This window comes from Aplidium turbinatum, chromosome 16, assembly GCF_918807975.1.
Source record: "Aplidium turbinatum chromosome 16, kaAplTurb1.1, whole genome shotgun sequence".
NCBI classification, from domain to species: domain Eukaryota; kingdom Metazoa; phylum Chordata; class Ascidiacea; order Aplousobranchia; family Polyclinidae; genus Aplidium; species Aplidium turbinatum.
The window spans coordinates 11998532-12014345 of record NC_137487.1 but is presented as its reverse complement, the minus strand read 5'-3'; the positions used below and the strand labels follow the sequence as shown (position 1 = coordinate 12014345).

At 34.5% G+C, this 15814-nt stretch overlaps 1 protein-coding gene across 1 annotated transcript; it reads right to left on the bottom strand.

Annotated features, from left to right (window-relative positions):
* Positions 1-568: 568 nt before the first annotated feature.
* LOC145785454 (lethal(3)malignant brain tumor-like protein 4) lies at positions 569-9479 on the bottom strand. The gene is made up of 6 exons (XM_082597107.1): positions 9413-9479; positions 7949-8038; positions 4902-5069; positions 4490-4762; positions 3644-3710; positions 569-3090 (listed from the first exon to the last, which is right to left on the bottom strand). Exons 2-6 carry the CDS (start codon positions 8015-8017, stop codon positions 989-991), a joined length of 2679 nt encoding a protein of 892 aa, XP_082453233.1. The 5' UTR covers positions 8018-8038; positions 9413-9479; the 3' UTR covers positions 569-988.
* Between the last annotated feature and the right edge of the window lie 6335 nt (positions 9480-15814).

The window sequence follows — 15814 nt, the reverse complement described above, 5'->3', positions numbered from 1 at the left end:
CAAGTTTATGCGACATTTAGTTGCAAACAGTATTCAGAGGCAGTAATAAGCTATTCTGTTGTTTAACGTTTTGCTTGCCAGTAGCCAAAGGTAGCCTAATGTCAAATGTAGCCTGTGTTTCTACGTACGCCGTACACCTCAGATCTAATACGTAACCTACATTAAATAAGCACTGCGTTGTATTTTGTGCGAAAGGAATTTATTGACAAAATGAACCCTACCATTGAACCAACCATAGAGGCCTAGTCCAGTTTATTTATTCTTACAGCTGTTTTGGATTTATGTCACTGAAATAAACTTTTTACCTTCTGTTACAGTATGATTTGACGAAGTTTTACGATTGATTAAGGCTGAAATCATTTTTAGAATGGGTAGCCTAATTTCAAGACATTTTTTCAAAAAATTTTTGGCGAGGGCCCCCAGACTACCTCACAGCTACTCATTTGCTCCTTGCGCATGACCAGTCCAAAAAACTTCGAAGGCAAGAAAGTTAATCTTTTATTGTCAATTAAAACTTCGCCTAACATTAGGCTATTTTCAATATTAAAGCGATTCAAACCGCCTTCGTTCATGATGTCACTAAAATGAAGTCCCTAAAAAAAGCTTTGCCCTGTCTGTAAAATCGATCTGGTTACGTCACTGCTTATGAAAACCTACAAACCTTTCGTCATATCAAACCTTGCGACGCATGCAGCCTAGTTTAAATCACTGGTGCGGTAAACATAATAAAACGATTAATTGGACTCGCTTGACTAATTAGTAAGTGCACAAACACAAGTCTTCACTTCTTCCCGCAAGGTTTCACAGGTGAACCAATACTTCAAGAATCAAAACCATCCCAAATTTTGTCAAGCAGCGTCTATCACAGCGGCATGCCTATTAGAAAACCGTTTTTTTGTTAAACATAATTTGTATTAAAAATATTTAAGAAAACGCGACAAAATAAAATGTGTGAAGAAAAACGTCAGCTTTATATCAATGTAACCTATTACTCTTGTAATGGAGCAGCGCTTTTGATTTTTAATATGGCGTTGAAGATCTTTACGCTAGGTCCTAACTTTAGTTTCAAAACTGATGTAATGTCAGCTTGTGTCAACATTAAAAATGCCTCTCCGTCGATTTCATGAGAGACAAAGGCATCTCCACAGTCAGTTTTGTTGGTCAACTGGTTGACAAAAGAAGAAACTTTTTCAGCAGACCAGCTTAACACTTCACTGGCGTTTTTACCTTGAACACCAGGAAGAGAAAGAACGCGTTTGTCCCAGCCTACAGAAGATTCCCTTTGGTGTTGTCGCTCAGATACAGATGTCAAAAATGCGGCTTCATACAACGAGGAATGAGCGTCGAAGTCGGATAACCTCAATGTTCTTAGTTTTGAATGACGTCTCAGTCTCGGATGTCCATTGTCGTCAGAAGAGTCTCTTGGTTTGGTAAATTCTCGACTGGTTTGAGACTCATGCACGCTTAACTGACTATGCACGCGAGGCCTGCCTCTTCTTTTCTTGACAACAACAGTCGCGTTTTCTTTCGTGTTGTTGTTCCCGTCAATAATAACATCTTCGTGTGAAGACGCTTTGTCGTAAATCAATCGATCAGGCATCGGATCACGATTAAGCTTCTCTTTGGAATATGGACAACCGAATTCACTGTGATGGCTCAGAAATTTATCGTGTTTTACGTGGCCAAGTCCAATACAGCCTTTCACAGGGCAAGCTGCTTGTTCATCGACATTGAACTGTTTATAATTGACAGGAACTTGAAGATCTTCTTCTGTCCGACTACACCATTCAATAGGATGCAGATCTCTGTTGTCAGTGTCAAACCAGTGATCGTAGATCTCACTCCAACCATCGAAATGTATTTTAACTTGAAACTCATCTACGGCCGCGATGGAACCAACTCTTACAAGTATTTGATTTCTGGGATCTACGACTTCCAGTTTCATTCCGACTTCAAACCCGTGAGATTCGTCATTGAAAAGTGACGCGTCCGCTGCTTTACAGCTGTTGGTCTCAAGATATGCTTCCCAATCAAAGATTCCATTCTCTTCAAAACCAAGTGGTGGCGTTAATTCTTTGAGGTTGCGCTCACACCAGCCGATAGGTCGGATGTGATTGGAAGAGTGCAGAGTCCAATAATCATAACACGAATTCCAACCATCAAAATGTATAAGAAGATAGTCTCCTATTACGTCAGTTACCGACGCAACACACGTCAGCTCAGGATGGTGACGGTCGACTGCCTCTAATCGATCTCCTTTCTCAAACCTAGTTTTGTTTTTAAACTCCAAGTGACTAAAAGCCTCATCTGGGGCCACATGCAACGAGTAGTCATTTACAAAATTTCTCCAGTTGAATCTTTCTGATTCATATCCGCACGGAGGCGACAAAGAGCGGCCAGTTTTTTCACAAAAACCACAAGGGAAAATTAAAGGCGAATCAGAATTTACCCAAAAGTCGTATACAGAAGGATATCCGTCAAAATGTAAACGAAGACGATGTCCGATTATGCTGGCCACGGAAACAAAGGCTATCATGGATTGGTGAGATGGGTCCACTGCTTCTAAGAATAATCCAACTTGAAATATATTTTTCTTTGCCGGAAACGGGTCTTGGTTTCCAAGTCTATGAAATGTTGAATTGGGAGCTGCAATGGCTTTTTCGGCTGCTAAGTAGTTTTTCCAGGAAAACTCTTGCCTGGGACGATGTGGGATAGATGCCATCGAGCTCCGTCGCTTTGAAGACGAAGGATCATAATCTTCATCTACTTCGTTTAAAGAAGTATTTCGTCGAATTTTCATTTTCAAATTGTTACCTACATAATCAGTATCCGCGGCCATGAATGTGTCACCGTCAGTAGAAATAGCGGAGCTTGACTTGCGTTTACGCGCAGCTTTATGCGCCAACAAAGAGGACTTTGAAAACTTTTGACGATGCCTGGCGGCATTTTTAGCAACACATTGTTTCGAGCAAAATCTTCCCCAAAATGTGCTTCGGTGACCAGAAGTCTGGCAAAAGGCACATTCAACAGTTGCTTCTTCGTGTACTTTCTGCACTGTCGAATCAGCTTTCAAGTAAGCAGGATATTCACCTGGAAACATATTTACGTTAACAAAGTTTGTCTTTGCTGGCAAAGTTGCGACATCGGTTCAATATTGTCAATTGAGTTTGAAAGGACTGACAATTCAAATTAAACTGATAAAACCAAATAACGACGCAACATTTAACATAAAAATAAAAGAAAATAAACTGTACGTTTGCTTGTATTTTTTTTACTTCATTTCCTGTAAATCAGTAGTTCAGATGCTTGACCAGGGAACATGCTGTATAGCCGAAAACGTTTGAAATTTTTAGTTTAATGTTAATGCCATGTCGTTGCGTTGTTTTATCTGTTCATGGTTCAACAAAGTTATCTTTCAAACAAACTTTTATTACAAATTTTAAATAATAACTGTAACTCTTTTTTATAAGCATTAAACTTGAAAATCAATCGATTGGGTGCAGTCAAGAGTTACCGTCATGAAATAGGAAAACAAAGCTATGGCAGGCTATGTACTGCATAAGCGGCCAACTACAATCTGTGAGTTCAGTAGCATTTTAATATATAATACTGTGATTGAGCAATTAATTTTAGTGCATCTTACTTTTAACATGAGCTCTATTTCCTTGCGAGAATTGAGTGACTTTGACACGCTGACTGTCAACATTATCCTGAAAATAAAAAGTCAAGTCTCAGTGGGAATGGTTTAGTAATTGCTATTTTATTACAAATCTAGCAAACGTTATCCGGTTTAATTTTATTAATTTTCCTTCTACCAAAAGAAGCAAATGTTTCCGTCTTTTACATCTACAAAAGGCCACCTTTTGCGAGTTGGGACAGCCTGTTGACAGACTCTTTACACCTTCAACTAAACTTTCGTAACACAAATTGTCGTTCAAAAACAGAAGAGCCACACAAACCACTTGAATTAATAAACCTTTTCTCTTAAATAAATAATAATCTACGTTGCTTTTCCTTTTTTCTAATATTCAAACGAACATCACAAAATTTCATTTGAGAGATGACGTTTGATAACGCAGCTCAATAAGTTGCTACTTTCAAATGGCTGTGACGTCTGGCAACGTAAAAGCAATGGAAAAAAGACAACTTTCGCTTACTGGGAAGTGATACAGTCGAAAAATCACACTTGTGGTCAAAAGTAATGAATATCCGCTAAGTGAAATATTATGAGCAGACAATGATGACACAGTCGAACGTTGGCAAGCTTTCCCTCAGTTGTTTGTTCCTTGTTCAAAAATGAATATTAAGGAAAAAAAAGTGATGTTATCAAACTCGCTTCGATATACGCAATGATAAATAGCCAATAGTTTTGACAAATTTAGAAATTAAAAAACATATTTGTCATCAAAACTTCGCCAAATTTACTTCAAAATGTTTGAATTTTAAAGAAATTTAATAAAAACATAAAACACAGTTTCACCGCACATACTTCCACATGCCGTGCAGGTGGAAAACTTTCCTTTTTCACAACGTTATCTCCTCCTGACGTCACCTCTGCATGTTGTATCTCGTTACAAGTGGGGGGAGGATTACTAATATTACAACTGGGGGGAGAAGCATGACTGGCGGCATCGTAATTCGTCCCAGATATAGTTTCATCAGAGAAAGCGTCCGTTTGAAGGTTAGAGCTGAGATCTTCTGCATCGACGTCATTGCCTTCGTCGACAATCATTATCACGTCGCCAAATTCATTGACTCTGAACTAAATAGAAAAATAGTTGTCAGAGTTAATACGAAAAAGTTTCGACATACAACAAACTCAGATAAAGCCATGGTGTGGAGTATCACTTCCATAACACCAACCTCGTTGGAAAAGTGAATAAAACTTTATATACCGGTACCTTCATATCCGTGCCTGGTAAAACACCGATTCCATCCTTCCAGATCAGTCCTGGATAGCCGTCAACGGGATTTGTCGATGAAGTGATCACGTGATTCGATTTGTCTTCTTCCTTTGCCGTGGCTCGGTCACCTTGACTTTCTTGTGGGTGGTTTGCTTGATCGAATTTCTGCACATTTATGGACAAATCATTATTTCGGCGTAATTATTACTTTTGTTTGTTGAGAGTTTTACGAAGTTTTTGTTACTGGTCTTTTGTCTGTGTTTCCAACGTAGGCTAATAACTTAAATCATTTTAACTCAACTAGCAAAATTTTGACGTGTACAAAATATAAACAAATTTAAAAAAAGACCAAATTTTCTAGCTGGGAAAGGTGAACATCATATCTAGAGACGATGGCAGCACGACTGAAAGACCACAGGTCCAATGTGTATGAAACTCCACTTCATTTTTCAAAATTGGTCAAACTTTCAAATTTTAATATTATTTATAGATTCAACGTCTGCGCACAAGTTCAATTTTATTAAACATTACGAGCTGGGATCGTAAATGTTTGTTGCACGTCAAATCCACACCCATAGTAAAGAATTTTTCACAATAACTTGATATTTTTCATGCAGGTTGTTTTATTGCAAAATAAGCTTGACTCGGCTAAACACAATCAATCTTGTTACGTTGATTTTTGTTAACAACGACCCCCGTTAAACGAGGGTACGCCTTGGCCCTTAGGCAATAGACAACATCCAGACAACTATGCTTTCAAAAAGAATGGTCTCAGCTTCAGAACACGCTTGTTAATCTGCATTCCACCGAAATACTCGTCACAATCTAGAATTCTAGATGGTCGTTACCGAAGGTAGGAACTGTGCACTTCGTACGAGTCGTACACTGAGCTAATGAGTTATATGCAACTTACTTAACGGAATGCTATCTAGGCGTCGATGACATACCTTTTTTTAATTGTTTTAAACTAGGCTTAACAGTATGCAAAATTTTGTTTAAAGATCAAGCAAACTTGAAACCGGCCTAGTTCGTTGTTTCAAGCTACCGCATAATATTTTAACATAGCCTATGCGCTTTTCGACCTTAATGTTTCGGGATTAAGACCAGGCTCCTTTAAAGATAAATCGCGAGAAAATATAATAATATCAGAAAAAAGAATGACTTTGAAAACCTGCCAATGTTGCAAAATTTTCCAAGAAAGAAACGGTTTACAGCTGATGGTTGTTTCAAAACTTAACATACACTCAAAACTTAATTTACATTGTGTTATTTTGAATTATGTTTTTAATTACTGATTTACTGTACAGATCTTGGTAGCGTGGAAGAAGCAAATTAGGATATGATCAAGATGCATTTGTATAAGTTACAAAAATGGAACACTGCATTTCCAAATGTGGGCGGAGAAATGTTATCATGTAAATGTCAACGTTGGCTGCTGTCTCCAGACATTACAAAACTTTCAGCCTACTCATTTTCAAGACAACGTAATATTCAGAAAGTACGCTTCTTTTAACATTTGGCTAACGGCGTTCACACTTCAAATTTAGAAAATAATCACAAGGGCAGTTAAAGAGAGCAGTTTGTCGCTACTAATGTAAGAAGTCTTCTCATGAAACTCGGGTTCATGTGATCTGATCACATTGTTAATTTGCCTACGCTTTGAAATTTGGTGATTTTCACATTTTTAGTTAATGCGATTGTAAATCACTTTTACTAAAGTTGTACTGAATTAACAAAGTTTAACTGCATGAGGTTTAAAAACATTTAAAACTATTAAAAAAAACATTATAATTAAAACTGATTTCTTTTTAACAAGTACTTTCACAATTTAATTTTAAATAATGAAGTTTAAAAATATTTTCGACAAATATTTTTAAAAATGTCATTATTTTAGGTGTTAGTCAAATCAATTACTAATCGTTACAAACATGAATAATTATTACTCAATTATATTTGTAAATTATAATTTTAACAGAAACTGAAAATTTTGAAGTCGTTTTTTTCATATGTTGAAATAACACATTCATCACCCAGCAGCAACGCACAGAATGGCGGCAACGCACAGCATAGCGGCTGATATCAACATCGAAAGCTTTTGTTAAGTGTGGAATTTTGGAAAATACGCTTCTTAAATGTTTTCAAACAACCGAGTAGTTAGAAATTTAAGTTTGGTAATTTGAAACGAGCTTAAGGCGACCACAAAGCTACACGCCAAGCCACAGGAAATTGCTATCTCTTTGAGTCTCGTAAAAGTTTCGACGAGAAGAGCAAGAATTACTGTTTCTTTGTAAACCCATCGGGAGGGCTGAGAAAAGCGTTTGTTATTTTTAAATATATGTCATATCCCAGAAGACAAAAGTTGTCAGTTTTGATTTCACGTGTTCTCTTAGATAAAAAAAAGGTTTTTAACAAACTTTCATTTCGTGAGTTTAGTTTTCAAGTTTTATCTCAAAATCAACACTTTTGACAAATGATCCAGTTACTTTTTTGATAAAATAAAATTCAAACAAATGGCTTTAAATTGAAAGTTCAATAAAATTCATTATTTTACTTCCTTTGCTTAATGAAAGTTTCAACAGAACTCATCGCACACTTAAAATATCACCCAACACACAATAGGCTACTACTGTAGCTGAGGTGAGTTAGATCAAGTTGCAAAAAAGATAAGTTCTTGTTTGGGCGACTTCACAGAATGTGAGCATGGTGAAAAACTGTACAAGTAAAACAAATGAGTAAAACGAATGAAGTGTGAGTCTGTAAGTTACAAACAAAAACATTTACAAACTCTCTTAGTTTGGCTATGATGAAATTATTGGAAGGACATAACTTCTGATACAGTAACTCATTTTTATAATGCATGACTATGCAGACAACTATTGCATGAAAGCATATAATAAAAGAAGCGCGTACTATCAATCAATTAAGGACGTTGTTTTCCTAAGATTTTACAGCTTGCTTTCTATAATTTGGCAGGACTTTGTATTCAAACCAAGCCTGCCCTGTATAATATTTAACAGATATTAAAATGTTTAAATTTAACTTACTCTGCTTATATGCGATATGACGTCACTTCCGCAACCACTGTCCACTGTGGCAATTTCTGCACCTGACATAGCTGCAATTTTGCAATAGCTCTGAATAAAATGTTGCGCATACAGATTAGACCTAACATAAAGAAAGCAGAACGTTTGCGTTATTTTATATGATAAAACAATAAAACTGAAATAATTCAAGTACGATAAAAAAGAGCTAAAACTCTCATTAAAACATACAAAAAATATTCAACAAAATGTGTTTTCTTAAAAACAATTTTTTGTTTGCTTTATTGCTTCTAAAAACTAATATCTTTTTTGTGAAAATTATTTTGTGAAACACTGATATACCGATATCTTTATTCGTAACTAATACTTCAAAAACAAACTGGCCGCATAGCTAGTTAAAATATAAGGTTAGTTTAGAATAGACAACAACACAATGCAAAGAGCGCACTACAGGATGCAGAGGAAGCCAGTTTCCATCAAAGCAACACCATATGGAAATTGCTTGAGTGGCGGTAACCACTGCTTGCTGAAGCATACAGTAGCTGGCAATGTAAACACAACGTAGTTAAAGCCAGTTTAAAATAATTGCACGATGTAACATTTTCGGCTAGTACTTCAAGCACTACTGTAATAAAAAAAAGAAAGAAAAAAAACCTAACCTTATTTTAATATTCACAAAACCTGGTTACAATATCAGTTTATAGAGTGTGAAACGAATTTCTCGTAATCGATTGTATCGCTTGGTGGTGGCCAAAAATTTATGTTTTCTCTTGTCAAAATTAAAACGTTTGTACCTTCAACGTTTAAAAGTTTGCAGTTTCAATCTAAGCTATTTTTCTGCATTGCAACTATCTAAGAATTAGTTGGTGTAAACTTGCCCTTAGCTAAAATGCAAAACACTCAAAATAAGCATGGCATGCATGCAGATAGGGCCTACGCAAAACAGATCTTTCAGTATAAAGTTTCAAGAACCTTAGCTCTATGCAAAGATTTTGCATCTGTGCTGCAAAGTAGACTACGATTGATTATATAGCTAGACATTGGTAATACAGGAACTGCTACAATAGGCCAAGTGGCCAACCTATGGGTCCTCTGAAAAGTCTAAAATGAAAAGGGTGCAGGAAGACTAGGTCTGTTTTCTAGGAAACAAAAAAATCGATAGAAAAAAAAAATACAATGATGAAAATAAAATTTGTAAAAAGACGTTGTTTAAATGCAATATTTTCATGTAAAAGTGAGTTTTTGAAACATTTTCATTACTTATAAAGTACATGATTAGCAATGAGACCTTGAAACTGTAAAACACATATCCTTAGTCAGTGAGCCCTAATTTACATAATGGCTGCCTGATAAATCACTCGAGAATGCCGTCTTAAAAACTAAGCAAGCTTTGGTTTTAGGCTTATTATTGTTTTTTAACATTAAAAAAAGAACACTAACCAAATATTGTTAAAACACAAACATTACCTTTATCAATATTGTGAACTCCACTGATGTAAAAGCTTTGGCTTGCCTTGTAAAACAGAACTTCCAAAAAAGCACTCAACGCTTATGAAATTCTACCTCTTTACACAATGTTATAAACCATTGTGCAGTCATACAGCAACGGTCAATAGTAAAAAGAACCTTCCCTCCTAAACGTCACAGCGCCAAACTAGCAAGAGAATAAAAGAGAATAAAATTAGGAAAATCAACCAGAGAAAAAAGAGGTGTGCGTTTACATCCGTAAATTCAAGCCACTGACTGCCTGAAAGCAAAGGACTGAGCATTGAGCAAGAGTTTTTAATTATCACAAATTTCTTTTACACAATTCAAACTGTGATCTTCTTTTTTAGAAATGTGTTCCTGATAAGATTTTTACATGAAATTCCCAGCAGAGCATTCTAAAATTATATAAACAGAAAAGCATAGCTTACTTCATGAAAACTACTTTGCAATAACTAATTCCAAATTACTGTAACTACTAAAAACAAAAAGTGCCATTAATAATGCATAATCTAGAAAGTAAAATCACTTTAAAAATTTAAAACTATAAATTGTTCTTTGAAATAGACCGCAAAACTGATAAATTAACTTCAAAACACATTGTCTCAGCTTCATGAAGCTAACCATGCTATCAGCAACAACTTGCTCTTTTTCAGCTTTTAATTTAACAAAGAAACAGTAAATTGCCAAAATCAAATAACAAAACAAGATTTAAATTTAATAAACTACAAAGTCAGTGTGTTATCAAGTTCAGTTCAGCGAAAATTTATAAAGTTTTCTATTGCAGTGCTCATTCAACGCAATTTTTTTGTTACTTGATGTGGGCATACTACACTGACAATACATAAAGCTTCACAAAATTATCTTGTGCGTATTCAGCTCGTTACGCATGAAGGAACATTAGAAATGTGAAGTTAATCACTGAACCATGGGTAGACACGTCGGAAAAACCTAGAACATCACATAACTAAGGCGAAAGAGAAAATTGAATTGAGTCCTGTCTTTGTTATGAGTTACCAAGGGGGGTTGGGGGGACTTATATACCAGTCCCAGTAATACAAATCCCCTCACCCCCCTTGGTAACTCATAACAAAGACAGGACTCAATTCAATTTTCTCTTTCGCCTTAGTTATGTGATGTTCTAGGCGTTACCAGACACGTCAGTTCCAGGTTTATGGAGAAAAATTGAAATACAAAACAAATTGTATCTGAGATTTGGTACCAAGTGAACAGTCGTCACTATTTTCATTGTATTTTAAGAGTTTTTTAATTAACAAACTTGATAACAAACTTGTTTTTTTTTTCTTTTACATATCACTGAGCTTACAGTTTGATAAAAGTAATTTTTATATGACTCATTTCAGATATTACGCGTACTGCAATTTAGTGAAAGATTTAGGTTACAGTTTTAAGAAAAAAGACTTAAATTTACATTTGATCATTTTAAATCAAATTTTAAATGTTCAAATAAGGCTTTAGGTTTAGGATAACATGACAAATTCAAATTAATGACATAGAAATACCTTTATAGGTTATTATAACCAACAGCAAGGTATCTTCTGTATTTTTTAGCAGTGAGGATGTATTTTTTTTAACCAACTGTTATTTTTGTATAGATTTCTCAACTTCAAGGCCTGGTGCAGGCTAAAGCAACTGCTTTTAATGTCACTAAACGTTTCTGTCATATAGCGTTGTCTCAACTTTGCCCCTATTCGTTTGATATATCGATTTCTGCCATCGACTTTTCGGTTTCGTATGGCAAGATTTTTTGTCTCTGTAATTAGTGGATGGCGTTAGCAGAAACAACCTGATTTCAAATTCAGTGATCTGTAACTTACTTTTATCTCCAGCATGGGCAGTGGTGGGAGTTGTCTACCTTTACATTTTTGTGGTGGTGGTTTATTTGAAAAAGCAGTTTTCCTTTTCAACAAACCTTTGTAATTTTTATGAGTGAATTTTCAAATCTTTTTTGAAACTGAAAGTGACTTCAGATGAAAACTCTATTTTTGTAATATGTAAACAAGCCTTGGACTGAAAAGACTAGGCTGGAAGCCTTTTCAGTTTTCACAGTTGATGTACAGTATAAATAAGTCATAAAGCCATTAGTTTTAAGCTACTATGAACGCACACAAAGGTAGTTTAAAACGACTAATTGATTTATTGTTTCAAAGCACAAAACTAGCCTATTGTTAGCGTAATACAATTTTTAATGGAAGCACTAGCAAGATCTCACAACAGACTACTTTAAAATGCTATAACAGATTTTTCTTTGTTGAATGAAGAGTGCATGTCAATATATGGCTCTTATAGTCTGTCATAGTGTTGGTTTCTGTTTTGCTTCAAACATAATCTCTTGCATTTTTTGACAGCTATTGTACGCTTCAACCATCAAGGTAGGCTACATAGCGTGATCAATCGCAATAACTACGGTACTGTAGTTAACTGGCATAGGTTTGTATTTTTCGATTTATAAAATTTGCTCACATTGCAACTAAGACAACCATTTATAAGCCAAGTTTCAATTTGAGAGATGTCACTTATTTAACGGCAAAACTTTGTATTAATGATCTCAAGTAGGAACGGTAGATACCGGGACGCGCAACTCCGTTGTTCCGCCAACATTAGAAGGGTCAATTGCCAATTTGACATTTTTTCACGCTTTGTTGCTCGCTTGTTTTCAACTAAAAACCTTAAATTACTTTAAAACCAACTTCTTTCTTCTTATATAACCTATAAAATGTACATTATTTTGTAAATCAGAAAAAATCGCAACCCTTCTTGTGTTGCGGATAAGCCAAAAGCGGATGTAGTTGCGCATCCCGATATTCTACTGTTCCTAATCTCAAGGCACTTAGCTTAAACTACAACACAGTAGATTGTTATTTAAAGCTTGTTGTTTTGTTGAAATACGTTTGTTGAACAGATCGTTTGTTACACAGTTACTCAAAACAGTCTTGAGCTCCTCTAACAATTGTTAGGCGAGATTTTTTAAGTTTCTTCAAAATGCAATGGACATGCATTTAAATACAGTTCTAGTTATAAATAACATCACAAAAATAGTTAATGTGTTTAATTTGAACTTGCTAACGTTTAAAATTGTTACCAGATGAAAACTTTTTTTAAAAAACCCACAATTCCTTACCTAAACAAAAGCGGGATTTCTTTGTTTTCATTAGCCTACTCATATTTACGTAGATTATACGTATTGTTGCGGTATTATTCATTCTCAAACTTTGTGTGTTGATTGACGTTTGAAACAGCTTCCTCATGTGGTAGTATACTGCACAAGATACTTTAGAAATATTCCAACATTTTGTCTATTGGAGGCTACGAATTGTTTACAGTTAAAGGTTAAGGCTGAACTGTTTGAAGTTGGTTCAACCAACTTCATCAGGCTTTGTCGGTTTTAATCACGCACTTTAATTAAAAAAGGCTACAAGACATTCCTTGTAGATGACATGTGTGCTCACGCTCTATTTAAATGTTTAATCAACATATTTTGGTAAAACACTTTTCTGAGGATTTTAGAAACAAATGCTTTAATAAAATTCTTATTTTCCAATAATAATATGTCGTTTTTGCTTCTATTTTTGTTTTGCAAATCAATAAAAACACTTGGCATTGGATGAAATGACGTAATAGGTTAATCTTTGCCTGATCATTTCCATCGCCACATTGTCTTCTGCAATTAGCATTTAAATTAAGTGAAAACCATAATACTGACTTCCTTTAGTCTCAGTAGCCTTCGTGATTACGTGATGCAATTTGTGAATATTTCAGCCTGCAAAATACTGACTGCATCTGTTTCCTTGTGAAGAATTATTGTAATTTTAGTTTAAAATGTGTTGCAAGTCACACGGTCTTAAGACCAAACCATTTACAGCAAACAATGTAAATAAGATTGCATATATGCACAGGTTGTTTTTACGTGGTTTCTGTTGCTTTTCTTTCAATTGCATTGTGTTCAGCCGAGACACACTAATAAAAAAAAATAAAAAATAAAGGACCACAGCATCAACTTCCTCATGTGACCTGAAATGCGTAGAAATGTCAATAGAAATGATGCATTGTTTAAACTTGGGGTTTTTAAAGAAATTTTTATCGTTTGCATTTTCTATGACTGTTTAATTTCTCTCAACAAAAAAAATGTAGCAAGGTTTTCATGGAATCAATGCACTACATTTTTATGTCACACATATCACTGTCCCCCAAAGAACCGAGCGCTATGAAGTAAAATGATAAGTTTGAAGCTTGCATTAAAATAAATTTGAGACAGGTAATGCTTTTGTAAAGTAAAACTATTAGTCTACTGTAATTCTACTTAAAGCTGCTTTAAAAAGCAAAAAAATTGTTTTATGAGCAAGAAAGTTTTTTATATAAAATTGTTATTTGGAAGACATTAAAAGCATGCCGAGACAACAAAGTCTGTCTATTATTCATTGTCCATTAGACGTCTGGTGACATTAAAGGAATGTGTAAAATATTGATTCATGAGATAAAGCTATAATCTACTTCATAAACAAGAATTATCTTACATCAAAAAAAAACATGAGATGATTAATTTTTTATTATTTTCCTTCAAGTAACGTTTTCAAAACCAATCAAAACAATTTTCGTAAAGGTAAAACTTTTAATGCTACTGAAATAGGTTTTATTTACACAGCCTGTGTCAGGTTAACTAAAAAAAAAAAAAAACTATTAAAATGCTTTAACTCAACATGAAATTATGGGACCCAAAGTCCACAGCATCACATCACCAGCACTCATGCCAAGAAATAACAAAACATTCTAGATGTGTAGGCCTGCTACTTTCTTTAGCATGTACTTCTTTTCGTCAGCTTAGAAATCAATCTTTGATAAACAATCAATGCACATAAACTGACGTCAAAACAGTGAAGGCAATAAACAATAAATAAATAAAATCAACATTGAATCCACAACAGATAAATTACAATAAATATATTTGCATTACTGTAAGTGAAACAAGTGAAAGTTGAAAACTTTTAATTTAAACAATTCAGTTTGGTTTTTCCCTTAAATATTAAATTGAATTTTTCAGAAATAACAATAATGCTTTGGGAGTGAAATAAACGCATTACCGGAAATAACCATTAGTTTGCCAAACGATTTCTTCAGCAATGACTGTCACAATATTAACAGCTTGTGATTTTCCAAATTTGTGTATCCTTATATCAAAAAATCTTGTAAGGAAGAAGTCTGTAAGTTCCAAGAACCAACCATTTAGCAGCGGTTTGAGATATTTGCATACAGCTCATAATCTCATTGCACGTACCACCCAATATCTACCTCGATAAGCTTCGGCATTTGTCGTTTTACACGAATGGCAACAAGCCAACAAACCCTTCAAAATAGATAACAATTTGAAAGGTTTCGTACATACAGAAAATGGTTCGATCTATTCTATACATACATTCTATATCTATTAAGTACGCTGTATAATAATTCGCATATTGTAATATTTTTTCACGGAGAATGTCAACTCAGTTTATTGGTTATCTTGGTTCATATTCACCATAAATTAACAAGAAACATGAACTTTAAATTATAATCAACTTCTGTTGAGAATTCAAGCGTCAAACTTTAACGTCAAAGAGTACTGTCCCAAGCAAACATAGACCCAAACATAAAATTAATATTTAACTCTGCCAGAAATAGCAACTTGATAGCAACTTGATAACTCTGCCACAAATAGCAACTTGGCTTTATCGCAATGACGAATTCACTTTTGTGTGGTTTAAACGTGATAACTAGCATAAAAATGACAATTTGTGATGGGAAAGTTTGATATCAAAGATGAACATATAGCCTACATTTGGCGTTTTTTCCAAGCGTTTTTTTATGACGTAGGCTAGGAATTTTTTGAAATTTGACTAAACAAGTTAAAACTCAATATCCCTTAGCAAAACAAACAAGATTTTTCTTGGAGCTATGAAAAAGTTTGCTTTGGTTTTTAAAAGTTGTTTTTGCTGAGAAAATTTGTTTCTTTACAATTTATCTTTTAGAAACCTAAACCACAAACAAAACTTGTTAAAGGCTAAGTTCCCAACGAGTAGCTTGCAGGGTTTCATAATTCACTGCATTGGTATTAATTTGCATCGACTAACAAATGCATAACTTAGTCTATACGTAACAATTCCAGCGCTTCAAAAATAGACTGAGCGTAGAATTTGAAGGAAAACCTTCACGATATTACTCTTTCATGAAATAAGCAAAATGTTTTTAAATTACGTAATAATCAACATGAAGAACAGTAGACTATAATGAGAAAATATAAAGTTTACCATGCTGCTTTTGAACACAAAGCACAAAGATTAATCAAGTAATAAACGTGATATTAATCATCTCCCAGCTTTTAATTTTTAA